Below are 25,122 nucleotides of genomic sequence, written 5' to 3'. Positions count from 1 at the left end.
GGTCTGCAGCCCAGTCAGTCTGGCCTCATCAGTGAGCTCTAGGTTCGATTGAGAGACCCTGCCTCAAAACACACGATGGTGGGACTAAGAGGTGAGTCAGAGGTTCAGGGCCCTTACTGCTCCGTCATGAAGACTGAAGTGAAGGTCCCGGCACCTGTGCAATAGGCTGGCATCCCACGAGGACCTCTGTGCTCTAGTTCTGAGGGACCCGGTTGTCCTTTTCTGACCCCCATGTGTGCATATGTGTCCACACATACAAATAAACCCTAGAGTGTCAGCAGAAGGGCCTGTGAGATGGCTTGATGCGTAAGGGTGCTTGTGGCTGGTTCTGCCAACCTGAGTTCATTTCCAGCACCCGCATGATGGCTGGAGAGAACCAGCTCCTGCAGGCTATCCTCTCACGTCTACACGTGTGCTGTGGCGTATATCACCCGCCCACTCTAAATAAATAAGTGTAATAAAAGGAAAAGATGGAGAGTGATGAAGATACCGGACATCAGCCTCTAACACACACACACACACACACACACACACACACACACACACACACGTATACATACATATACAATAAAAATGAGACTAATGCAGAGTTCAGTATTCAGGAGGTTTGCTGTAAGTTTGAAGTCAGTCTAAGCTGTACACTAGGGCCTGTCTCATGCCCCTCCCCTCACTACACCGCTGAAAATATAATAAATGCAACACTTGGGTGATATCAAAGGCCTGTAATCCTGGCACTTAGGAGGCTGAGGCAGGGGAATTAGATTTGCAGGCCAGTCTGGGTAGCACTGCTGGTTCCAGAGCAACCTGAGGAACATAATGGGATCCTAGCTCCAAAACCCAATAGTAATAATTAACGCAGAGTTTGGATGTAGTTCCAAATGCATTTGGTTTGTTTTCATATAAAATACATTGTATTAAAGGGGGAAAAAAGCCAAAGCCCGCTCTCCTGTCCTGAAACTCATCAGACTCATCAAAGGGCACTCTGGAAGGATGCCAATGGCCTTGTGTCTTTCCTGCTACCTCTGCTGCAGGCTACCACTGCCACTTCAGGATTCCAAAGTCTTTGCTGGCCCTTGGCCAGAGGTGTTTCCTGTTCCCACCCTGCCCTCTTATTTTGGCTTAGTGTCTAGCCAAGAATCAGATGAAGCCAGATGCTTGTTCACCAGTTGGTACTAGGGCCTCAGGCCTCCCCCAGCCTCTCTCTGACTTATGATTTGATATAGCTTCCAGCCTTTCAGGATCTGGCCAAGGACTGAAAGTGAAAGAGGAACCGAAAGGTCACCTGGGATTGTTCGGGGCAATTTCTCACAGCAGGCCACTGTCCTCAGGTGCAGAGACCATGGTCCCGAAGCCTGCTCCCTGGCCTATTTCCAGGTAGCAGCCTGTCTCAGGTGCCCTTGTCCCTTTCCTAGAGTGTTCTCTGACACCTGGCCTCTCGGTGACTCTGCAGGTGTGGGTCTTTGAGGGCCACCATGCACACTTGCGGTCGGTACTGCTCAGCTCCCTCTCCATTCCTGGGAGGTGAGTACCCCTCCCCTGATACAACACACCCCCTTATCTACCTCTGACCCTCCTCTGGCTGCTGTTGCGGGTGTGGTGTCTTTGAAACAGTGAAGATGTGTTCTCTAACCATTCCAGAGGTAAGAAGTCTAGGTTTAGCATGGCGGCAGACTGGGCTTGCTCTGGGAGCTCCAAGCAGCCGCCTACCCATCTTGACCTCTGTGTGAGCTCATCCCAACATCTTACTCTACAGCCCTGGTTACTCGTGCTCATCTCTCGCCTCCTTCTTGGGGAGGGCACCGTGATTACAGTGGGCCACCTGGGTAATCTGAGCTCATTTTTCTCGTGATCCTTGGCTTGATCACATCTGCAAAGTCCCCTTTCTCCCCTTCTCAGAGGGGAGTGCTCACAGGTTCTGGGGGTTAAGATACTGACACTCTGAAACCTGCACTACCTCAAGACTGTAGGGGCAAAAAGGAACTGTCCCCTCCAGTCTGAGGGATTTTTTACAATAAACTGTCAGAACAAGACAAGGAGACACAGAAGACTCACAAATGTTTTACATTCTCGGGGGCAGGGTAGGCTGTTAAGTGTTTTTGATACAGCATCTCTTGGAAAACTATACAGCCTTTCTGTAGGGAAGGGAGAGAGTGAGAAACATAACTTTTAGGATAACAGTTGGTGGGTTTTAGGGGAACTCAATGGACTTGGAGACCATTTGGTGACCAGAGACAGCATATTGGTCCTGCAGAAGAGGAATTGAGGATCATAGTGAGTGACAGAACTCTGTCCAGGTGTGTGGATGAGTCTGCTGTAGGGTCCAGTCTTCTGTGGTCACTAGCTTTCCAGTAAGAAGCCTGAAGTCAGGCAGATAAGGAATCTTTGAAGAAAACCGATTCCCGTCCCAGAAGCTGTGTGTGTGTGTGTGTGCGCGCGCGCGCGCGTCTGCGTCTGCGTCTGCGTGTATCAAGGGAAGATGGGAGATGGGAAGGCTTTGGATTCAGAGGTAGTTATCATGCCAGCCATCCTGTCAGGGAGGTATCTTTTTCTCACCCTCAGTAGGACTGAGGGTGGCTCCAGTTCCTGGGAACAGGTCCCTATCCCTGCAGGTGATGGTGCTGCTATGTTATTACCACCCCCACGCCTTGACCCCATTGCTCAAGTTCAAATTCCGACCTGGCTGCTGTATTGGTTCTGTGATGTGGCACAGGGTAAATATATGACCCCTTAATTTCAATTTTCTCATCCTATAAAATGGAGACAGCGATCTAACTGCAGGGACGATCAAAGATGAAGCATTGGCACAGTGGCTGGTGGACAGTGTTCGGCAGATAGCAGACACGATTGCTTGTTCTCCCCAGGGTTTGTACATTGGACAAGAACATTTATGTGGGGAGGTTTCTTTGGTGGGAAGGAAGGGGAAAGGAGGTCATAAGGTCTCCAAACCGCGTCCTTTTGGAGTCTTTAGGGCGAGTGGAAGGGGGCTGACATTTGTGCATCAATGTTAGGTAAGGTGGCTTTGCTAATCAGGATATTACTCTCTATGCTTATCTAGAGGAAGCTAGAAGCTGAGGAAGGGACTGACTTCCTCATCTGCCTTCCCAGGGCCAAGTGTGGCTTCTCTAGTACCTGAATGCCAGCCTAAGCCAGGAACCTTGTGTTACATTACAAGAAAGGAAAAACGAGATACTCCTGTAGGAGACAAATGTCACTGGGGATGGGGAAGGGATCTTGCCAGACAAGAACAAGTATAGAAAAGATTAGCTGGAGAAAATTTATTAAAGAAAATATACTGCTTGAAGAGACAGAGCTATAGCCTATAGCTATGGTGGGCAGAGCGACAGGATGGCAGTGATGACTGATTCTAGGAAGGAATAGGCCTTCTTTTGCCACAGTTAAGAGAAAGTACTTGATCTTGTCTCATGATTCTGTGGGGTCCTTATCCAGAGAGATAAGTGTGCTATCTTGTCACATAATTAATTTTGCAGCTCCCGTTGTCTACTAAGATTGGCGGATTGGGGTAAGGGCCATGGGTCTTGAGGAGCTAAGCTCTAAAGAGTTGTGTAAACATCACGAGGCATTGAGGTCAGGCTCCAGATAGTCAGGGTCTGGTTGTTAAGGTGTGGGAACTCCTGCCTTTAATTTTGCCCCCTTTGTCTCTACGGCAAGGCTGTAATAATTTATCGGGGTTTATAGGCTCTTCATTCCCTAGCCTGCGCTTCCTGTTTGAGGACAGTGCTGAAGGCCATGCCTGTCATATGATGGATATGTCCTTTTCCTAGTCAATCCATTTTTGACAATTCCCTCTAAAAACACAGCCCTGTCTTGGTCCATTTTGTGTTGCTATAACACAATACCCGGGACTGGGCAGTGTATACCGTTTGGCTCATGGGGTGGGCCCAGTCACTGGGACACATGTTCTTGAGGAGGATAATGGGATAGACTCCAGGCCCTTCCTCTCCCTGATTCTTTTGCTTCCCAGTCATGAGATCAGCAGCCTTACATCTCCATGTGTCCCTGGCATCATGTGCCCCACAGGCTTCGAATGGAACCAACTGATTGTGAGCTGAAACCTTCAAGATGGAGCCAAAGCAAACATTTCTCTTTATGAGTCGCTCATCTCAGCTCTCTGTTCCAGAAACAGAAAGCTGCCAACCTGGTGCTGTTCTTACCGACTGTTAGCTCTTATTCTTCTCTGGAACAGTGCTTCAATTTTCAGCCAGTGTTCTTTAGGATTTTGTTTATTTGATTTTGGTGGAAGAGGCTTAAGACAGAGTTTTGCATAGCCCAGGCTAGCCTTGAACCCCCCCCCCCCCTTTGTGCTGAGGGTGACCTTCAACTTTTGACCTGTCTCCCACATGCTGGACTACAGGTGTATAGCATCATACCCGGAATTGTTCTAGGACCTAAGTCCTGGACGTGGGGGTGGGGATAGGATGGAAGTGGGGTTGGGTTGCCTTTATTCAGGTACTTTGATTTGCCCACACTATGCCCCACCTACAGCACTCTGTTTAATACCTGTGGAGTCTGAGCCCGCACAGAGCAAGCACACAACTATTCAGTGAACTAACTGGACGATCCTGCCAGTTCTCACAAAACCACTGATAAAAGCAGAGCAGTGCTTCTCTCTCTAAGCTCAAGTGCAGGATAAGAGTCCTTTGTGGACTCCACATTCATCATGAAGGTAGGATGGTCTTTAAGGGCCTTTCCCATCACAGCTACTCTTCCCATTGTGAAGGACAGTACTGAGGACGACGCTTTCCAGGGGCACTCTTAGCTGCCTGATCTCTTCCACGGTAAGCTTATGGGAGCAGGTGCCTGTGTGGAATTTTTCTTGACTGTCCTATCTTGAGATAACACATGCCTGACATCAGACCAACAACCTTGCATCCAACACTCACCTTCTCTGCTCTCCCCTGGCATTGGGTTGCAGCAGTTGCTAAGCAACGGCTTATCTGTAGCAGTGCCTGGTTGGTCAGCAGATGCAGAAGACAAGACCAACACCACAATTCCTATCTGAGACTTCCAGCTGTGATACCCCAGGGGCTGGACCGTGAACTCTGCTGCCTCTAAACAGCTGAGCTCCACATCCTAGGGGCTTCTTCTTCCTGGGGCTTGGGTCTGCCTTTTGACACGGTAGGAAATTCTAGAGTTATGATTGAACTTTATCTATATGGGCCAAGAAGTTTACTAATTCTAGAGGAATTCAAGATGTTTTACAACAAAATTCTCCATCTTCCTTTATATTTAAAACCCACCCAAGGGGTAGCTGGTTATTTTACTTTGCACCAGAGAGCTCAGGAAACTTTATTTTGGAGGTCAAGAGGTGCTAACCCCATCAGACACCCACCTCAGGGGTCCATGCATTACACAGTCATTGTTTTCCTTCTTTCTAACACCTCATTGGAGAGCTACTCATTGCTAAGCTTCTCATAGCCAAGTTCCTAGTTTTATCATAAGTTACCAGTAAGTATTAAAGAGCCTCCGTAAAACTCAAATATTATGGTAAGGGTAAACTGAAGTACTGACTGGCATAAAATGACCTCCTTTCTAAAAATTTTTGTTGTTGTGGCTGGGGAAGTGGGGAGGTGCTGTGTACACAGAATGTTCTAGAACTCAGGTTCCTAGTCTCTATTTACTGTGCCTTTTAATATGCCATTTTTTTATTTAAATGATGCTTCTAGGCCAAAAGATTCACCAACTTTATTAAAAAAAGTAATTAAATCCAAATAACAAAGTATTTGTTTCCTAACAACTGGGAACATGCTTAAATAATAACACATATGCAAGTGTATTAAAAGAGTAAAAATGTCTTAAATTTTATTCTCAACTTGTCAGGATGACCTCTAAACAGAATGTCTGCCTGCTAGACACTGCTTAATTTCTCAGAGTTGGAACTACACAGGCTACCACCGCTCTCATTTTTCCCATCTTGTTTGCCATGAGCATGCATGTGCACACGCGTGCACGTGCACTCAAGTACCTTTCGTTACTAATCATAGCAACTGCTCCAAACTCAGCTTCATAGATGAAAGATCTCCAAGTGTGGCCAGTGTTGGAACAGTGACCTTCTTTGTGTTGGTCATGCTCATGGATTCCAGTACATGTTGAACATCACTTTTCTCTCCTAATGGTAAAATACAGTTCTGGGATGTGAGATTCCCCTCTGTAGGGTGAAATACAGTTCTGGGATATGAGATTCCCCTCTGTAGGGTGTGAATATGTTTTGTTACCATTGGTTAATAAAGAAGCTGTTTTGGGCCTATAGCAGGGTAGAATATAGCCAGGTGGAAAGTTTAAACAGACGAAGAGAGAAAGAAGACAGAGTCAGAGAGACACCATATAGCTGCCTCAGGAGACAGATGCCGGAGAACCTTACCAGTACAGTAAACCATGAGCCTCATGGTGATACATAGAGTAATAGAAATGGGTTAATTTAAGATGTAAGAGTTAGCCAGGAATATGCCTAAGCTATTGACCAAGCAGTGTTGTAATTAATATACTTTCTGTATGATTACTTGGGTCTGAGTGGCCGGGAATGAATGAGCAACCTCCGCCTATAGTTCTGTGACACTTAGATTGGGATAAGTTTCTATATTTGCATTGTTTGGTGATTTGGTCCTTAATCAAAGACCAAAGAACCCACAGTGAACTCACACCAACTAGAAGTCTATGTCAGTTCCTCAATTGTATAATCAAGAGATGTGGGGCAGTGGGGGACACCCCCTCCTTTCCCCAAGGGGGGGGGGGCGACAGAGCAAACCAAGCCAGTGCTTCCTCATCATAACCGTCTGTAATATCTGGCCCTTAGGGACATCTGTTGGTCCAAGACAGTAGGCATGTTTCCATAGGCTTTGCCCAAACCCTTGACAAGTCTGATGAGAGACTCCTTTTCCAGCGCCCCAAGTCAGCCTTCTTCAGGGCTGTGTGTCTACAGGGCCTCTGAGTCTTGAGTCCCTTCCCGTGGCGGCAGGGTTAAATGTGCAGGAGAGCTTTACAGCCCTGTTGGGACTCTGGGGACGGAGCCTGTCTTTTTCTCATCCTGACCTTTTTAAAGGCCTCAGAGCATCATAGGGATGAAAAAGTATTAGAATGTCACTCCAGACCTGGTGTGGTGGCACACACCTTTACTGCCAGCGCTCGGGAGGCAGAGGTAGGTGGATCTCTCTGAATTCCAGGGCAGCCTGGTCTACAGAGTGAGTTCCAAGTCAACCAGGGCTATGCAAAGAAAGCCTGTCACAAACAAACAAGCACAATAAATATAAATAAACAAACAAAAGTGGCATTTCAGAGCCAGCAAGATGACTGTCACCAAGCCTCAGGATCTGAGTTCCATATCCAGAACCCAGGAGGTGGCAGGATAGAGCGGAACCTACAAGGTATCTTCTGACTTTCATGTGTGTGCCATGACATGCATCCATGTATACACACACACACACACACACACACACAGAGAGAGAGAGAGAGAGAGAGAGAGAGAGAGAGAGAGAGAGAGAGAGAGAGAGAGAGAGAGAGAGAGAGAGAGAGAGATTTAAAAAGTCTATTCCTACTCCACTTCCTCAACTGCAGGTAGGATCCTCTGTACCTGACAAGTGACATGAGGGCCACAGGCTGCTCTAGCTCCGAAGGAGACATGCTGGGGCCATGTAAGCCCAGGCACATCGTTTTTACTTATGTATTTTCTGTATATGGGTACTTTGTCAGCATGTATGATAGCACACCAGAAGAGGGAATCAGGCAGTTGTGAATTGCTATGTGGGTGCTGGGAACTGAACTCAGGACCTTTGGAAGAGCAGTGAGTGCTCATAACCACTTAGCCATCTTCCCAGCCCCCAAGGCACATGGTTTTTTAGGGACTGCTTACACCACACAGCCCGCTGCGCTTGGAAATGCTTGCAAAAGAAAACAAACAGCCAGGCCTCTTTCTAGCCAGTGCCATGGCAGTGAGTCCAGTGAGTCTCCTCTCAGTTCCCCCAGGTGCTCTGCCTTCCTTTGGGTGATTAGGGTTGCCCAAACTCCTCACCTCAGGGGGAAATTAAGTGCTGTCCCTTTAAGAGATAAACGCTACAGGAGAGAAGATAAATCAACTAGCTTCTGGGTTGCCTGGAGTCAAGTACTTTGTGAAAACCCTCTCTAGCCATTCCTCACCTTCAGTTTTTAAGGCTCCGAGAGCTAGGCTGGCAGGATGTAATTATTGCCCATGGAGGACGGTAGCACATACCTACCCAAACCTCAGGCTGGAGATGTGGCTCAGTCTGCAGAGGGGCATGCAGTCTGATCCCCAGTATAAACACAGTTTGTGGGTGTGTGCCAGTAATCCCAGTGCATGGGAGGTGGAGGCAGGAGGATTGGAAGGTCTCCCTAAACAGGGAGCTCCAGGCCAGCCTGAGTTGCCGGAGACCCCATCTCAAAACAGATCGAATCATGAGCAGCAGCCCAAGCTGAGTTTTATGATTTAGCCAGAGAAATTTTAAGTGGCAGCCTCTCTCATAGCTAGCCAAGCCTCCTTTATTTACCAGAAGCAGCTAATGGGCAACCTTTGCCCTACATTTGGCCAGCCTGGCCTCCCCGTGGACACTCCAGACAGATAGTAAAGCTTTCAAAGCCTCTGCCTGGGCTCTGCATAGCGTAAAGTGAACTTGGCATTGGTTACCGTGTGTAATTCTTATATGTGGCTCACTTCACCCTCTTCGGCCTCTTAGGGAGCTTGCGGGCCACCTGTTATTGTCTTTGCAGCCAGGCGGGGCCCAGGAGCTCCTGGGATTTACAGACCTACCCCTCCTGCCCCCGTCCACTGCACTGTCACTCCCTTAGCGCTCAGCCAATGACTTGTTTTGAATTCCAGCAGTAAATGCTGACTTGTGCAGTTTTTATTTGCATCCGTTATTGACCTCAGCAGGCCATTAGGAGCATTTCTGAGCCTCAGGTCGGTTGCCCTCGCTCTGTGCTCACTGCAGCCCTTAGAAATGGGTGTAATGACTTTAACTTTATACACATAGCAACCAAGCAAGCTTCCTCTGTGTCCAGTGGCTGTGCTTACAGCATTTGCAAACCGGAGCCTGTATCACATGGCCCCCATTCTCCTCTATTCTGTCTTCTGCATGATGGGTTCTTTTTTGGGGGGGGGGAATGGATGGGGTTTTAAGACAGGGTTTCTCTGTGTAGCTTTGGAACCTGTCCTGGAACTTGCTCTGTAGACCAGGCTGGCCTCGAACTCACTGAGATCCGCCTATCTCTGCCTCCCTAGTGCTGGGATTAAAGGCATGTGCCACCACCACTCGGCACACGTTGGGTTCTTACTAGGTGTGCAATGCTTCCCCTGACCAATTCCAGGAGGCTCTAGAAAGTTAGGGAACATGTAGTATTTGAGGAGCATTTTAGTTGCTCACACAGAGGCCAGAGGGCTGATTTTAGCTGACTGGAATTTTTAAAGAGGGGGTGGTTCTTTTACAGACATCTCCAGGAGGCAGGAGAATAGCTAGAATGACAGTCCCCAACCCACCAAGAACCTCAACCAATATTGACAGAATTTGTGTCGCGGAGTGGTGCTGGCACCGAGCATCCAAAGCCCTTGCTAGTATCCCTGCCACCACAGCCTGCAAATGAGGTGCTATGACTGTCCCGGTCAGCATGGGTCTCCACCTTTCTCCCTCCCTCCTCATGTATGGGGCTCAGGTGAGATCCGTGATTGGGCAAACCCATGGCTGTGCCCACGCTTTCACAGCAAAGGCTACTGGGGAAGAAAGCCCCTGGCTTGGCTTCAATACAGGCTACAGTGTGTTAGAGGGGGAACGGTAAAGAAACTGCTGACATGACCACTCCATTATGAGGAGGCAGGTTTTTACTGTGATGAGGAGAGAGAAAATAAATATTCAGGGGCATCTGGAAAAGTCCAGAGCAGAGAAAAAGGAAAGCAGATTGGACATGGGGCCAAGGGAAAGAGTAATGGTGATAGAAAGATAGCAAGAGATAGGGAATGGAGCACGGTGAGAGAACAAGAGTGGGCACAGAGAGAGAGAGAGAGAGAGAGAGAGAGAGAGAGAGAGAGAGAGAGAGAGAGAGAGAGAGAGAGAGAGAGAGAATAGCAAGAGATAGACCAAGAAGAGCTATAGAGGGAGTGTAGGTGGGCAAATCCCATGGATTAGATGGAGGAGGAGTAGCTGCAAGAGGTTGAAAGGCCAGGATGCTGCTGTGGACCATGAAATGTGGACCAGGTACTTGTGATGCTGAGGGAGCCCAGAGGCCAGCATGGGCTTTGACATACTGTTAAGTGCCACAGGTATATGTCAGCTGGAGGGCCATATGTCCCCTCTGCCAGAAGTAAGGGAACTGACTCCTTTGGGGAGATCAGAAAACCTGTTTCACAAGTTCCTGAGGAAGGCTGGCTTTTATCCAAGACAGAAATCCTTCTGTAGTCCAGCTTGAGCTCATTTCTGGATATTCGGACCTCTTGTGAGACCTAACATACAGAAACTGTGCCTCCTACCAAGAACCTTAGGTGGGCTACATCCCAACACACCAAGGAGATAGAGGGGCTGGGCAGATTCTCCAATTGACTCTTCCAGGGTCTTCAAGAAGATAGAGGGGCAGGGCACACCCCCCAAATGACTCTTCCTGGGTCTCCAAACACGCACACATACCCTTTGAGTTGCTTATCAGTTTCTAGGTAGGATGACTGTCCCTGAGCTTGGTCACAGACTGGACAGTGTGGTGACAATGTAGGTGAAGGTGCTCTAGGAGGTGGCTTGTTGATAATTATCCCCAGCTGTTCTGGGTGGAGCAGGCTCTGGTTTGCCTGAGGCTATGGGAGGGGAGTGTGGCTGTCTCCTAGCTACGCTGCTCTTTTTGGGTCAGAGGCTGTAAGGCCAGCAGGGTCCTCACTTTGTCTGTCACCTGTCTCCCCTGACTGAGGAATGAGAATGGCTGTTCTTCACTTCCGTGGGTAGGATTTGGCCACCTGAGGTACTTTGGTTCTTGCAAGGGCCTGCAAATACTATGAGTCTTGATGCCCTAGGTGTTATGAGCATGACCCAGCAATGTTTTTCCCATGGTACCCAGCCTTGAGGTAAAGCCTCAGGCAGGGACCAAGTCACACAGCACCTTTGGCCAAGAGAGCTAGTGCTGACTTGTGGAGGGCAGAGCCTTGGCGTGTGTTTGCTGTGGAACCCTGTCACCACCATGGCCGGTTTCCTCAGCCACCCTCCTCCCTAAGAGTAATCTTTCAGTTCATCTGGCCAGTTTATTGCCTCAGATGTGGAGTAATCAGACAGTTGACCTCAGGAAGAGAGAGCAACGGCCCTCTTGTCCTGTGGGCAACCTCTGTCTTCTTACTTTCCCCTCTGCTCTTCAAGCCCCAGGCTTTGCCACCTTTGTGGCCCCTCACCCACATCTCATGAGCTGGGAACTTCTTCCTGAATGCTTCTGGCAGCCCCAAGGCTTAGACATTTGGTACAAATCCTTCCCCAGGCAGCCACTGTCTAGCCAGAAAATGGGAGGCATTGGGGCTAGCGAGATGGGTCAGCAGGTAAGGACGCCCACCACCATGCCTAATTACCTGGGTTGACTGGCAGTAGGGAGGAGAGAACCAACTCCCCCTAGTTATCCTCTGACCTCCACAGCTGTGCCATGGTACATGCGCACCCAGTAAATGATGAATGTAAACAAAATCCTTTTTAAAAATTAATGAGGCCGGGCGGTGGTGGTGCACGCCTTTAATCCCAGCACTCGGGAGGCAGAGGCAGGCAGATCTCTGTGAGTTCGAGACCAGCCTGGTCTAAAGCTGCAGAGAAACCCTGTCTCGAAAAACCAAAAAAAAAAAAAAAATAAATAAATAAAAAATAATGAGAAGCATAGGGCTCGGAGATCATAGCCCTGTCACGCAGCATGGACCTAGTGTCTATCGCTGGTCTTAGTCTCAATTGCAAAACCTCAACTTCCCCCCATTCTGTCAGAAACAGGCCGTGTGGCACTAGTGTGGTGCTTTGCAGGCACAGTGTAGCTCCAGTCCTCTTTTCCTTCCTACTGCTGCCCCACCCAGCACCTGCTCATGCTGTATGGAGAAAGGCAGAGTGGGGACACAGTCACCTTGGTAACAAGGAGACTAATAATAGGTTAATAATAGGTTCTTTTTTAAAACCCTGGAGTACCTCACCGCGTCTCTCTGATGGAGTAACAGCTCCTGAAAGAGCTAGCGTTGGGAAAGGCGTGCAAGACAGACACAGGGAGGGGCACTACGCTGGCAGATGCCAAAGGCTCCATGCCTCCTGCGACTGCAGCAGGCAGCTCTCTAGAGATCCCTGCAAGAGGTGCAAATGAGCAGACTGCTGGGAGTCACTGGTAGACAGGCTCTAGGATGACCTTTGCCCCTTGGTAGCACTCCCTTGACCAGCTCAGCGGCAGAAAGGAGACCATGGGTGGCAACAGCTGATCTAAATGAAGCATCTAAAGCAGAATATTCTAACTAGCCAGTGCTCCAGAATCTGCATTGGGCAGATGGATGTGGGCATGTGGCAGGGATGCTGGATCCAGATGAAGCTACACCGCTAGTAAGAAAACAGGAAGTCTGATCACTGCGAGGAACCAAATTTAGCCGACAGCTAACTACACTCAGAGGCAGGTTCTTCCCCAGATAGTCTACTGGACCCCTATGAGGGACCTCATTCGCCCACTTGAACTTCTGATGTAGAGAAGTGAGTGCTAGCCAAGGAGCATCGTGCAGAGCAGTACCTCAATAGGAAAAGCCAGTCCAGCCATGCAGGGGCACTGGTGGGGACTGGGCAGAACTAATGATGCCTGCGCCATCTGTCATGTTATGCTGAGGGCCCTGGGGAAGAAGAGCAATGTTTCCAGAGCGCTGCACTTTTCAAGAGAGGCAAGAAACTTGGGTGTAAACCGGAAGTTTCTCATCCCACCTAGTCCTGCAATTGCTTTTAAAATAACTACTCTGAAGCTTAATATGAATTACAAACTGTTTGGCCTATTAGCTCAGGCTTATTATTAACTAGCTCTTCCAACTGAAATTGCCTCATTTCTATTAGTTTATATTTTACCATGAGGCTCGTGGCTTGTTATCTCCATCTTGCTTCTCTGGCAGATGCTGACCTCTCCCAGACTCCTGCCTTCTTTCTCCCTGTGTCTCTGCTTGGATTTCCCGCCTGGCTCTATTCTGCCTGGCTATTGACCAAAGCAGCTTCTTTATTAAGCAATGGTAGTAAAACATATTCACAGCCTACAGAGGGGCATCCCCCATCAACTGGGCTGTATAACAAGTCTTGTTTTCAAAACAACAAAACCAAACACCTTTGGGGGTAAATATGTGCAGATTTCCCGTCGAAAGCACAATCCTTCTTAGAAGGTTGCTTCTGCCTTCCCTTCCTTTCTCCTCTTCTTTATTTTTGTGAGACAGGGTCTTAACTCTGTGAGGCTGGCCTCAGATTTGTGAGGACTCTGTCTCCTGAGTGCTGGGGTTATGGGTATGAGCCACTGACCACTCCCGGCTTATCTTCCCCTCTTCTTCTTTTACTGCTTTTGTTTAGGTCCTGGGGATGGAGCGAAGGCCAGGCTCTGCTAAGCGAAGGCCATGCTAAGCAGCTGCTCTACCCCAGCCTCCCTTTTTTGAGATGTTGCCCAATTTGAAGTCTATGGTCTTCCTTACCTACAGGGAGGATAGTGTTTCTCCTGACAATACTGGCTTCAAGCAGCAGGTAGTTTGTGTTAAAGGCTGTGAGGGCCTCTGGAGACACCAGGAGTTGCGGTGAGAATTCACCCTCCACCCGTGGCGGGGGTGGGGGGGGAATGAAATTGTTGTCGGACCTGGTGACCTCATGGAACCCAACTGTTTCCGTTCTCTTTTCTATTGACTGATGACACTCTGCCTTTTGCCCCACCTTCCATCACTGCCCCGAGTGACTACTTTGATAGAGGAAATTATGGCTGTCATCACTTTTCTTTTCTCTGTTCCTGGGATCCAGCTGGTGCCTTGGACTCTGTCCTGTCTGAGTGGGGGGTGGTGGTCAAGACTCGTGAGTGGCTGCTCCCCAGCATCATGACTCAAGCTCAGCAGGAATCATCTGGCTATTTAGCAGGACTCAAATGTTGAGTGTTCACAGTCCTGGCTCCGTACCCCACCCCTTCATCTTTCTGCCCTTCTAGGCGGGTCCACATATGTAACCTGATGGCATGGAAAGACTTCCCCAGATCCGCCTACCTGGGGACCTGGCCACTACTCAGAGCTTGGTTCTGGCAGACTCCCCTGCTGTCTCTACCCCTCTCCTCAGGCCAGAAGCAGCATCTGGTTGCTGTCACCAAATCCCTGACAGAAGCCACTTAAGGGAGGAGAGGTTTATCTTGGTTAGCAGTCTGAGGGGATTCCGTCCATTAAGGAAGGGAATGCATCAAGTGGAACTCCAAGAAACAGGAAACAGATGAGCTAGGAAGCGGAAGTGCGCTATAAACCTCAAGGCCTTCCATGACCCACTTCATCTCGCTCAGTCCCACTTCCCAAAGTTCCACAACCTTCCAAGCAAACACCGTGAGCCCACGGAGGAAGGGAGAGATTTCACATCTAAAACAAAACATCTGGGAATGTCCAGGCTGGGAGGAGCTGTCTGGAGATTTCCCAACAGCACATTTTTAGTGTTACTGTTGCCTCCTGGAGATGTCTGGCGTTTTGGGTATGATTCCCTGCTACTCATTCTGTTATAGCAATGCTCATGAAACAGCATAGGAAATTTCTATTTCTCACAGGGCGCCTGTACAAAGGGGAACTGGGGCAACGGACTGGAGTCATGGCATTGTTGGGCATGGATACATCACTCTGTGCTGTCGCCAGGACCCGAGGAGTCTGCCTTTAGAGATCTTTAGCTTGGGTTGAACTCCATCCTTGGCTTTGTTGAAGAAAAGAATTTCAGGATGAGCCAGTAAGAAGCCCAGCTGGAGTTTATTAAAAGGCATTTTTTAGTAAATGCCAGAAGCCAAGTGAACAGGAAGGTGTTAGGGAATGAAGGCGACTTACCCAGGTAAGGTGGGCTTCTGGAAGGAGGCACACGCCACTGTCTTTCCAACAGTTATATGTGGGATCTCAGTTATTTCTGGTTAGCAATCGCCAGATTGGTTCCTGAGGTGCCGGCACCTGACGGGGCTATAAGAAGGTGAACTCTGGATCATTGGGGCACAGGAAGCTAGACCCCTCCACTATCAACACGTTAATAGGCTCGTTTGCAAGGTGTGAGGCCCTTCCTCAGGTTACATCCACTAAGGCCTTGAGCTGGGTTTATTGATAGTTTAACATTCTTATTTATCAGGATTTCTACATAAATATCCTTTGTGTGCAGGCAACCTTTGTGAATTGTGCTGGTGAGGGGTTCCAAGCAGACTCCAGAGTAGAGAGCCCCTTGCCCTTCCCATGTCCCCGTAATTTTCCATCATCTTTCTATCCTGCCTCTGTGGGGGAGGGTCTGTAATGAGGACGGGGATGGGGAGACACACACACACACACACACACACACACACTGGACTTGGGGTGCGTCCAATGTAGACAAGTCTACACGGCTACTTCAGTTCAATTCCAAGCTCCATCACTGTCAACCACACATTTCCTTTCGTTAGTGGTGACCCTCTTTCCGAGCCCAGTGACGGCACCCAGGGCTGTGACAAAGGAGCTGAATATGGGTCACCCTGACCCACTTCCATCTCAAGTTCAGAATTAGGGTGGAAACTTAATCAAGTCGCTCTGAGACTTGCAATGCCACCGAGCGCTGCCTGAGGCTCCCCATCCCCCTCTGCCCTGATTTCTGATGCTGGCTCACTACAGTCACACACTCTTCCCAGCGTCCTTTGGGGCTGCATGCTGCAGACATCCCTCCCCCCCATAACCAGTGATGATGGGGAACACACCTGTGCAAAGAACCACCACACCAGTCTGGGGTGCTCAGAGACAGGGGTTGTGTACAAGATCAGATGAGCTCTGGTTCAAATCCCAGATCTGACCGGCGACCTCTGGAGGTCCCATCTGTAAGAAGGGGATGGTATTTGTGTCTGCCTCCTGGGATTGGTACAGGCTGGACAGTAGAAGTGCAAGACAAGCGTGGAGGCTCCTCTGGCAGAAAGGAAATGCTTAACTCAAGGCTGTGGTTGCTATTTTAAAAAATATTTTAAATTATGTGTATGTCAGGGCGTAGGGTGTGTGCACGTGGCTACAGGTGCCTGCAGAGGCCAAGAGGCATCAGAGACCCCACAGTTAGTTACAGGCAGTTGTGAGTTGCCCCATGCAGGTGCTAGGGATAGGGATACTCAGGTCCTTTGCCAGAACGGTATGTGCTCTTAATCACCGAGCCATCTCTCCAGTCCTTTGTACTTACTATTTGAAAGCCGTGTCAATTCTTTTCCAGGATCAGATGAGTCTTCTGAATTGGGAAGTTGCTTCTGTCAGATGCTCAGGCAGATGAGGAGTGGGGTCTGTCTCTTTCGTGTGGAGTTTGTACAGGGAAGGGGTCGGGGCAGGGAGGGGGACTGGATGAGCCATCTGTGTTGAGGCTTTTACTTCTTAAAGTATGTGGGAGGGGGGAGGCTGGAGGGTTGAAGGTGAGGGTGGTGCAGGGCCAGGGAAGAGTTGGGAGAAGGGAGAAAGGACGGATGGAGACAGGGCTAGATTAAAGGGCGAGCTGCTGTGAGCCAGAGCTGGTCACCTGTCCCACCTCTGGGTGACAGACAGTGAGAAGTTGGCATCTACTGTGTTCAGGACTTTGGCTCTCACTCCTCTTTGTCTCCTTCAAGACCTGGTTCTGCTTCACCTTTAAAAAATAACAACAAAAAGACTTTAATAAAAAAAAATAGTGCTGGGTGTGGTGATACATGCCTCCAGTCCCAGCACTCAGGATACAGAGGCAGGTGGATCTCTGTGAGTTTAAGGCTAGCCTGGTCTACATTGAGAGTTCCAGGCCAGCCAGAGCTACATAGGAAGACCCTGTCTCAAAATAAACAAAACCCAGAAAAAAACCCAAAAATTTTATATGTATTAGTATGTATGGAAATCAGAGGTGTCAAGTCCCCCCCCTGGAGTTACAGGCTGTTGTGAGCCTTCTGGCATGGAGTGCTTGGAACTGAGCTCAGGTCCTCTGGAAGAGAAGTCCACGTTCTTAACCCCTGAACCATTTCTCTAGGCCCCGAACACAGTCATTTTTGAATGACAGGTTCTTTCAGGAATCTAATGAGAAAGTTGCACTTCACAATAGGCACAGTGTTTTTGTAAACAATCCAGATTTGGTGGCTGCTAGGGTCTCAAGTAAGAACCTCTGTTTTAGATCATTTTCTAAAGGAGACATCATCTTAAGGTCGAATAGGCAAACTCCTACACAAGCTTCAGAACCCAGCTAAAATGTTACCTCTTGAACAGAGCTTTCTCACTTGCCACAAACAGCTGGACAGCCCCTTTTTCATGCTTTACTGCATTGCTTGCTCATCTCTTGGATTACCTGCATCCTGTAATCACTCATTGCCTGGTTGGTTTCCTCTACTGATTGGATTGGGAGTTCTTGTCCATCTTCCTCACTTGTTGGTCCCAGGGTCTGGGAGTGTTGGAGGTCCAGCTATAAATTAGGATAAGGTGTTACCTGCAAAAAAGGACAAGAGTCGGGGTATAAGTTAGGGTAAGGAGTTATCTGCAGAAACGACTTCTCTATATCCTCCGACAAGGGGAGGAAATCCCATCTGGTGGACTGTCTTTTGGGGGTTTTGCCAGTCTGCTGGGACTGTTGCCCAGGAATTCCTGATCATAAGCGACCATCAACACAAGTGGAATGACCAGGAAGAAGCTCGGGAACCTGGCATCTGTCTTGAAGATTCCACCCAATTAGATAAGGGGGTGCGGAGTTGGAACTACGCCAGTGGCAGTAGATGTGGGGTTGGGGTACTTTGAAGATCCTGGCTGCTTCTGCCTGGATGACTCTGGTTCCTGGGTGGCCACCACCCTCTGCCTCCTCCCTGGGAGCTCAGAATGTAGGTGTCTTTTCCAAGAGTGTTCATGGGAAACTCCTCGCCTAGGTTCCCAGGATGTGTAGGCACTATTTGCATGGAGGATGACCTGCAGAAGTTCTGGTCTTTTGGTGGTCAAGACCTAAGTCAGAACTCAGTCACAACTTGGAGATCCGGGGTGTGAAGGAGAGGAGGGGGGGAAGCAGCTGCTTACAGATGGCTTTAGTCTCTCACAGCTGGAAATGTCTTCCATCTATAGCACCGATTCCTTGTGAAGGCCATGGGCATTTAGCCCAGTGACAGGAAACACACTCAGTGGGTTGGAAGAAACTGTGAGGAACCTTAGGAGGGCATCAAGCTTCTGCTTCTAGTGAAGAGCCCCCATCCCCCCCACCACCACCCCCCCACCTCCTGCCAAGAGTTTGTTTACCATCCATTAGGTTCCCAGTTTCAGCCCCACGCCTACAGGGGGAGGTTCCTATTTTCTCCTTAATAACCATGTAACTCTCACTTTATTTGTTGTTGGGGTTCCAGTCCTAAAAATGAAGTTAGGTTAGCTACAGAGGTCTCCAAAGACCTGTCTTAAAGTCTGCATCATTCTACAAAGGACAGAGGCCCATAAAAAGAACAGTTAAGAAGCCTTCCCCAGAAGGCCCAAGATGTGTTCTCTACCACGAACTCTTGGTCACAGAACCACATGGACAGATGTGGCAGTATCCCAAACTACTTATTTCTGGGCATGGGGACAGGTCTCTCAGTGAGCCAGCTGAGTTTGGAGCTGTGAGAACAGTCCCCAGCCACTGGGGTGAAGTCACAGGGTGGCTAGTATTGGTCACAGCTGCAGTGGGCATGCAGAATGCCTGCCGGATACCATTGCTGGGAACACCAGAGGACTTTGAGGGAACTCTCCCCGTGTTCGCAAAATGTTTGGGGTTTGCAAAACCACAAATGCCTCTTCTCAGCCACTTCTTTCGCCTTTCATCTGCTTTGCTCTTCCTGTGTGTGCAGAGAGATGGAATCCATGTGTTCTGAGGGCCTTTGTTGAGTTCACTGCTGTGTGAATATTCTGAGAGATTGTTGGAAGTTCCCAGGGTCGGGGTCCTCTGCCCTTGAGGGAAGATACATTCGCTATGAGGTGTGCAATTACACCTCATGTGGTATACTGCCACAAGGATATGGGGTGGTGGCAATGGCTCTCCCATCCTTTCCTTAGAGAAGGCACAGTCTGTCTGACTGCATGTGGTGAGTCCAAAACAGCGTGTTCTCTGGTGATGCCACTCTCTGGTCCCAGCTACTTGGGAAATTGAGGCAGGAGGATCACAGTTTCCAGCTCAGTGGGCTAACAGGACTATTAAAGTTCTGCCTGGGTAACCTAGCCAAACCCTGCCTCAAAAAAAAAAAAAAAAGAAAAGAAAAAAAAAAGAAAAAGGAAGGGAGGTAGGGCATTGGATTGCTGGCAGAGGTCTTTCCTAGCATGCCACGAGACCTTGTATTTTACCCCCTCCTCGCACCACATGCAAAGAGATCCTAACAGCTGGAGCAGGGGGCAAGGAGCATGCGCAGAGCCTGAGCCTCTGAAACTCAGCAAATTCAAGGAGTCCAAGAGGTAAGGGTCCTTTCCCATCACTCTGAGTAGCGTCTCCATGTCTCCTTCAAGTGTAAAACAAAACCAAAAAGGCATTTTCCTTGATCACTGCAGGCAATGAAGAACAGATAACATTGGAAGTACTTCAGCTCAGTGAGAGAGTGCCCATGATGATTGTGTCAAGCCCTCATTCTAGACTGCAAAACTCTAGTGACCAGAGTTAAGAGTAAACAACCACCGTGAGGGCTCCCTGCCAATGCACGCTTCTGCCTCCTTCAAGGGCGATGGTGTGATAGCATGTTGAACGCAGCCTGTTCACACACCACTGCATCGCAGTCATCTTGCGCGTCCTTGAACGGTCTTTGAGGGTGCCGTCTCCCGTGGTGGCTCGCTATTCCGTTGGAAGGCTGCACTCCAGTCTCCTCTGCTCATCCATTCTTGGTCATCTGTGCAGGCCCCAGGATTTTGCTCTATACATAAAATGTACAAAGCACCTTTGGGGCAGCAACTGTTTGTGTTTTAGAGTTTTTTTTTCTTTGATTTCTAGAAGTTGCTTACAATGTTCCAGGATAGAGTATACAAAGGTGTTACCAAAACCCACCTGCAAAGCATGGCTGTCACAGACCGCAGGCCAAGGGCTGGGTATGATGCGTGCAGGACACTCTTGTTATGACCATACCATTGACAACATCAAGTCTATATCCTTGAGGATCTGACTGGATGTGGGAACCCATGGCAGGCAGCAATAGCCCAATGGGAGGGATGCTGTACCCACGAGGATCTACCTACATATGTGTAATTCATCCTCCGTTTTTCAGAATACTCCTTGGGATCCTTTCTACACAGCTGCCCTTTCACGGCTCATTTGGGGTGTATGTGGTGCAGTGGATTGGTCTTGTTTTCACACTAGAAAACATTTCCAAAAGTGTCATTCACACGTGCAAGAGAGATTCAGGGGAACTTGCGGTAGGGTCTAGCATCTGCCAGAACCCATGCTCCACAGGAGTAATACAGATGTTGGCAGGACTTGTCACCCATCCTGGCAGGGATAATCTGTTTACACGCGCATCTGTCCTTGGCAACACGAACCCTGTTGTCAGAACACTGTGTGATATACGGAGATGGCTTCTGGTGACGCAAGCCATCGTTACCTCATCCCCCTGCTGGAGCCTCCATCCTCAGAAGGGACAGCCAAACTGCCAGATGGAACTGGCAAGCAGAGTCAGGCACTCTGTGTGCTTAATGCTGGCACTGAGGGCTGCAACCCGGTGTGCATGTGGAAGATCATGTGTGGTGATATTTTGTTTGTGATCTAACAAATAAAACTTGCCTAAAGATCAGAGTGTGGAGCTAGCCACCAGTTAGCCATAGAGGCCAGGCAGTAGTGGCACACACCTTTAATCCTAACACTCGGAAGGAAGGCAGAGGCATACAGATCTGAGTTCAAGGCCACCATGGGCTACATAAGATTGATTCAGTCTAAAAGAGAAACAGAGCCAGGTGGTGGTGGCTCACACCTTTAATCCCAGGCTCACACCCTTAATCCCAGTACTTGAGAGTCACTTGCCTTTAATCCCAGCACTAGGAAGGGATATGGTTAGACAAAGAGAGGAATATAAGGCGGGAGAGACAGGAGCTCATAGCATTCAATCTGAGAATTCAAGGAGACAATCTCTGCCCCCTTCCATCTGAGGATTTGGTAGAGTTAAAAAGAACTCTAGTGGCTGGCTGCTCTGCTGCTCTGATCTTTCAGTTTTTACCCCCTAATATCTGACTCTAGGTTTTTATTATTAAGACCATTTAGAATTCACACTACAATCATGAGTATCTTTTGTGTGGTTTTTTTCCACCTTGTGCCAATCACTTCTGTTTGGCTAACTTGTCCAGTGGGAAAATAAGAGGACCCCTTGTCTTGGAAACCCCCTATTCAGGCATCTATAATTACAGGGCTTCCACAAACTCAGCTTGTTTAAGGAGTTCAAAGATTTTGTCAAACCCATAGTCTGGACAAGTGAGTTTGGGGCTTATGATTCATCAGAGTCCCCTTCCCCTGGGGTCCTTCTCTCTTCTGCAGCTTGAGTGACCACATCTCCAGCTGAGGGTCTACGTACATCAGGCCATGCATCGAGTCGGTAGCTCCCTCTACATCTTACCTGGCTGGTTAGCAGGTCTGTGTGCTTACACTCTGGTTGCCATTTCTCCAGGTCCAGCAGAGTTTCTCCTCCTCTCAGCCTCCTGGCTTCTGCAGAATAAACCCGGTTCTCAGTCTCTGTGGTTCTCTCTCTGATCTGTTTCCGCTGCAGACCCAGAAGCATTTAGTCTATAAAGGGTTCCAAGAGGCATCTTGCCATGCCCTGTAATTTATACACCCACTACTGACATAGTAGGATGCCCATTCTTACTTGGCCAAGCTCTACTGGCCGAAAGCAATAAGACCATCCAGAGATAGATGGGGATGAAAGAGGAAGCAGGTACTACCCACCCCTAAAGTGGAATGAATGCCAGGCTCTTGATGGCATGAGAAAAATATTCAACTAAGCATTGCCAGCGACCAAGTCCAATCATTCCAACAGAATGCAAATTAAACTCTGAATAGAATCCTGGGTGGGATAGGGGAGGAACAGCCACAAAGCTTTCAGAGTGCCATTAAGTCATGTTTGGTTGAGCCTGGAGGCTCGTGCCTGGTATCTCAGACCTGGGGGGCTGATGCAGGAAGGTTGCTCTATCCAGGCATGGGATACAGCGTGGACCCCGATGTCAGCCTTCTGTCCTCCAAAGGAAGCACATCCTCACGTTGGGACTTGCCTTAGCTGGCTAGGACCTGAAATTACATACCCTGGTTCTATACAGTTATTCTCTTTCCTCTCTAGAAAAAGGCTATTTTAATAACATAGCTTTATTAAAACTTCATGTAACATATAAACTTAATAACTTTTACCTATGAGATAATTTTAGTGAAATATATTTTACACAGAAAAAGATACTGTGTAAAGATTTCAAAAGCAGTTTGTAAGCAATGATTTCTCTGTGCAGTCCTGGCTGTCCCAGGTCTTTCTCTGTAGACCAGGCTGGCCTTAAACTTGTAGATCCACCTGCTTCTGCCTCCCAAGTGCTGGGATTAAAGGCATGCACCACCACCGCCCAGCTGCAAATAAACATTTCTTATTCTTTACACATTTGTAAAGCCATCAAAGAAAGTATTTTATGTATTTAGAAATTTAGTATATTTTTTAAATGCAGGCAGGTGATATAGTATATTAAGCATTACTCTTTAGATCAATGTCAATAGCTTAATGTTAAGAATAACTCAAGTAACATTGATATATGTAGGATGGAATTGTGTGTATGGTGCTGGTGATTGAACCCAGGACCTTGCGCATGCTAGGCCATAGGATGAATTACTTTTATATGTTAGGAAAGAGTGTGAAAACGGACACAGGGCTCTGCTCCCCTGGGGTGGCTCTCTCCTCTACAGCATATTGATCTACCGTTTTTTGCTCTCCTCAGGCATAGGCAAGAATGTCATTTGTGACCGCACCGCCACGCCGCTGGACGCCTTCCGCATGATGTCAGCAGCCCACTACTACCCGAAGCTCATGAGCATCATGGGCAACGTGCTGCGCTTCCTGCCAGCCTTTGTCCGCATGAAGCAGCTGATCGAGGAGGGCTATGTGGGCGAGCTGCTGGTGTGTGAGGTGCAGGTGCACAGCGGGAGCCTGCTGGGCAAGAAGTACAACTGGAGCTGTGACGACCTGATGGGCGGTGGCGGCCTGCACTCTGTGGGCACCTACATCATCGACCTGCTCACTTTCCTCACTGGCCAGAAGGCGGTTAAAGTCCACGGGCTGCTCAAGACCTTTGTAAAGCAGACGGACCACATCAAGGGTATCCGTCAGATCACCAGCGATGACTTCTGCACCTTCCAGATGGTCCTGGAGGGTGGAGTGTGCTGCACCGTTACCCTGAACTTCAATGTTCCTGGAGAGTTCAAGCAGGACGTGACCGTGGTGGGCTCTGCAGGGCGGCTCCTGGCAGTGGGCACCGACCTCTACGGGCAGCGCAATAGCGCCCCGGAGCAGGAGCTGCTGTTGCAGGACACTACATCCGTGAGCAACTCCCTGCTACCCGAGAAGGCATTCAGCGACATCCCCTCGCCCTACCTGCGGGGCACCATGAAGATGATGCAGGCAGTGCGCCAGGCTTTCCAGGATCAGGATGACCGGCGCACGTGGGACGGTCGGCCTCTCACCATGGCTGCCACCTTCGACGACTGCCTGTATGCTCTCTGCGTGGTAGACACCATCAAGAGGTCCAGCCAGACTGGAGAGTGGCAGAACATTGCCATCATGACCGAGGAGCCAGAGCTGAGCCCCGCCTACCTGATCAGCGAGGCCATGCGCAGAAGCAGGATGTCCCTCTACTGTTAGCACTGGGACCTGGTGGACTCGACCTGCTGCATGGTGCCAGTTAGGGGGAAATGCACTGTGGAGAGGGTAGCCGTGGGTGGGGATTGTGGGAGGGGCAGCATGAATGCGCGGCACCTAAGAAGGTAGTCCCCATCCTAGGTAGAGGGCCCCAATCAAGGTGGTGGTGAGCCTGAGATTTCGTGTTCAGGAAGGCGTATGAAAGGAAGGGGGGGGGTATAACTAGCACCTCTGTAGTCCATTACTGTGAGAAGCAAGGAGGGGCCGCCCCTGCCCTACCTCATCCATCCATCGTGGCCATCTTTGCAAGCCAAGGCTGTGTATCTGATAAGCTCAGTGGGAGCTAGGCTCTCTGTCAGCGCCCCCGACTGGCAGGAGAGGGCACTTCATCAAATGTCTTCAAAGGGTTTTTTTTTGGTTTTGCTTTTTTTGGTGGGGGGGTGTAGGGAGGTAGAGGAGGTGAGTGGGGCTGGTGAGAAAGTTGTCATTGGGGAAGCCACTGTGTTTTATGATGTGAAGGAAAAGTACTTGGTAGCAATGTGCTCAGCTTCCTTGCTTGCTTTGTGTCCTAGGAAGCATTAGGACCTAACTGGCTCAATGCTGTTTACTTGGTAAACGGAGTCTGTAATGGAGAGCAAACAAGTGGTAATAAGGTGACCCCAGATGACAGACAAGCTTCAAGGAGCCACTTCAGAAGGGGGTGGAACTAGCATGAGTGGCAATCAAACCGTCCTGCCACAAGGCTCTCTAGGCAGTGCTAAGAATGCCACACATAGCATGGGCTTGACTGTGGCTGCCTGCCTGGGTCAGGACAGCTACATTCCTGGGTGTCACAGTATGAGTGCCCCAAAAGAAGGGAACATGAGCCCAGCCCCAGAGTTGCTGTAAGCCCAGCTGCCAAGTGGAAGAAAGACATTAGACATTTGTGAGTTTAGATAGGAAGCCATTCGCTTCACGCCCATAGACTCCTTTTAAGAAGAGTCGGGCTCTTTCCCTTACCCTTGGCCTTGTTTCAGGATTCCGATAGCTGGAAACTTTTGACTAGGTATTAAGACAAAAAGCCAACAGGGATCATATTCTCAGTGTTTCTAAAATGGGGCTCGAGATCCCCAAGAGGGAGTATACATAGGTGGGGAAGGTTCA

The 25,122-nt window shown here is 49.1% G+C and overlaps 1 protein-coding gene across 1 annotated transcript in view; it reads left to right on the top strand.

The window, feature by feature from the left end:
• Positions 1 to 24,378, top strand: part of Gfod1 (glucose-fructose oxidoreductase domain containing 1) — a 97,842-nt gene extending 73,464 nt beyond the window's left edge. Inside the window, exon 2 of the mRNA XM_038334103.1 lies at positions 23,063 to 24,378. Within this exon, the coding sequence (XP_038190031.1) occupies positions 23,063 to 23,982 (920 nt within the window). The 3' untranslated portion in view covers positions 23,983 to 24,378. The remainder of the gene's footprint in view (positions 1 to 23,062) is intronic.
• Positions 24,379 to 25,122: the final 744 nt, after the last annotated feature.

The sequence above is a fragment of the Arvicola amphibius genome, chromosome 6, assembly GCF_903992535.2.
Source record: "Arvicola amphibius chromosome 6, mArvAmp1.2, whole genome shotgun sequence".
NCBI lineage: Eukaryota > Metazoa > Chordata > Mammalia > Rodentia > Cricetidae > Arvicola > Arvicola amphibius.
Note: the sequence above shows the minus strand (reverse complement) of the source record. Positions and strands in the feature narration are given on the sequence as shown.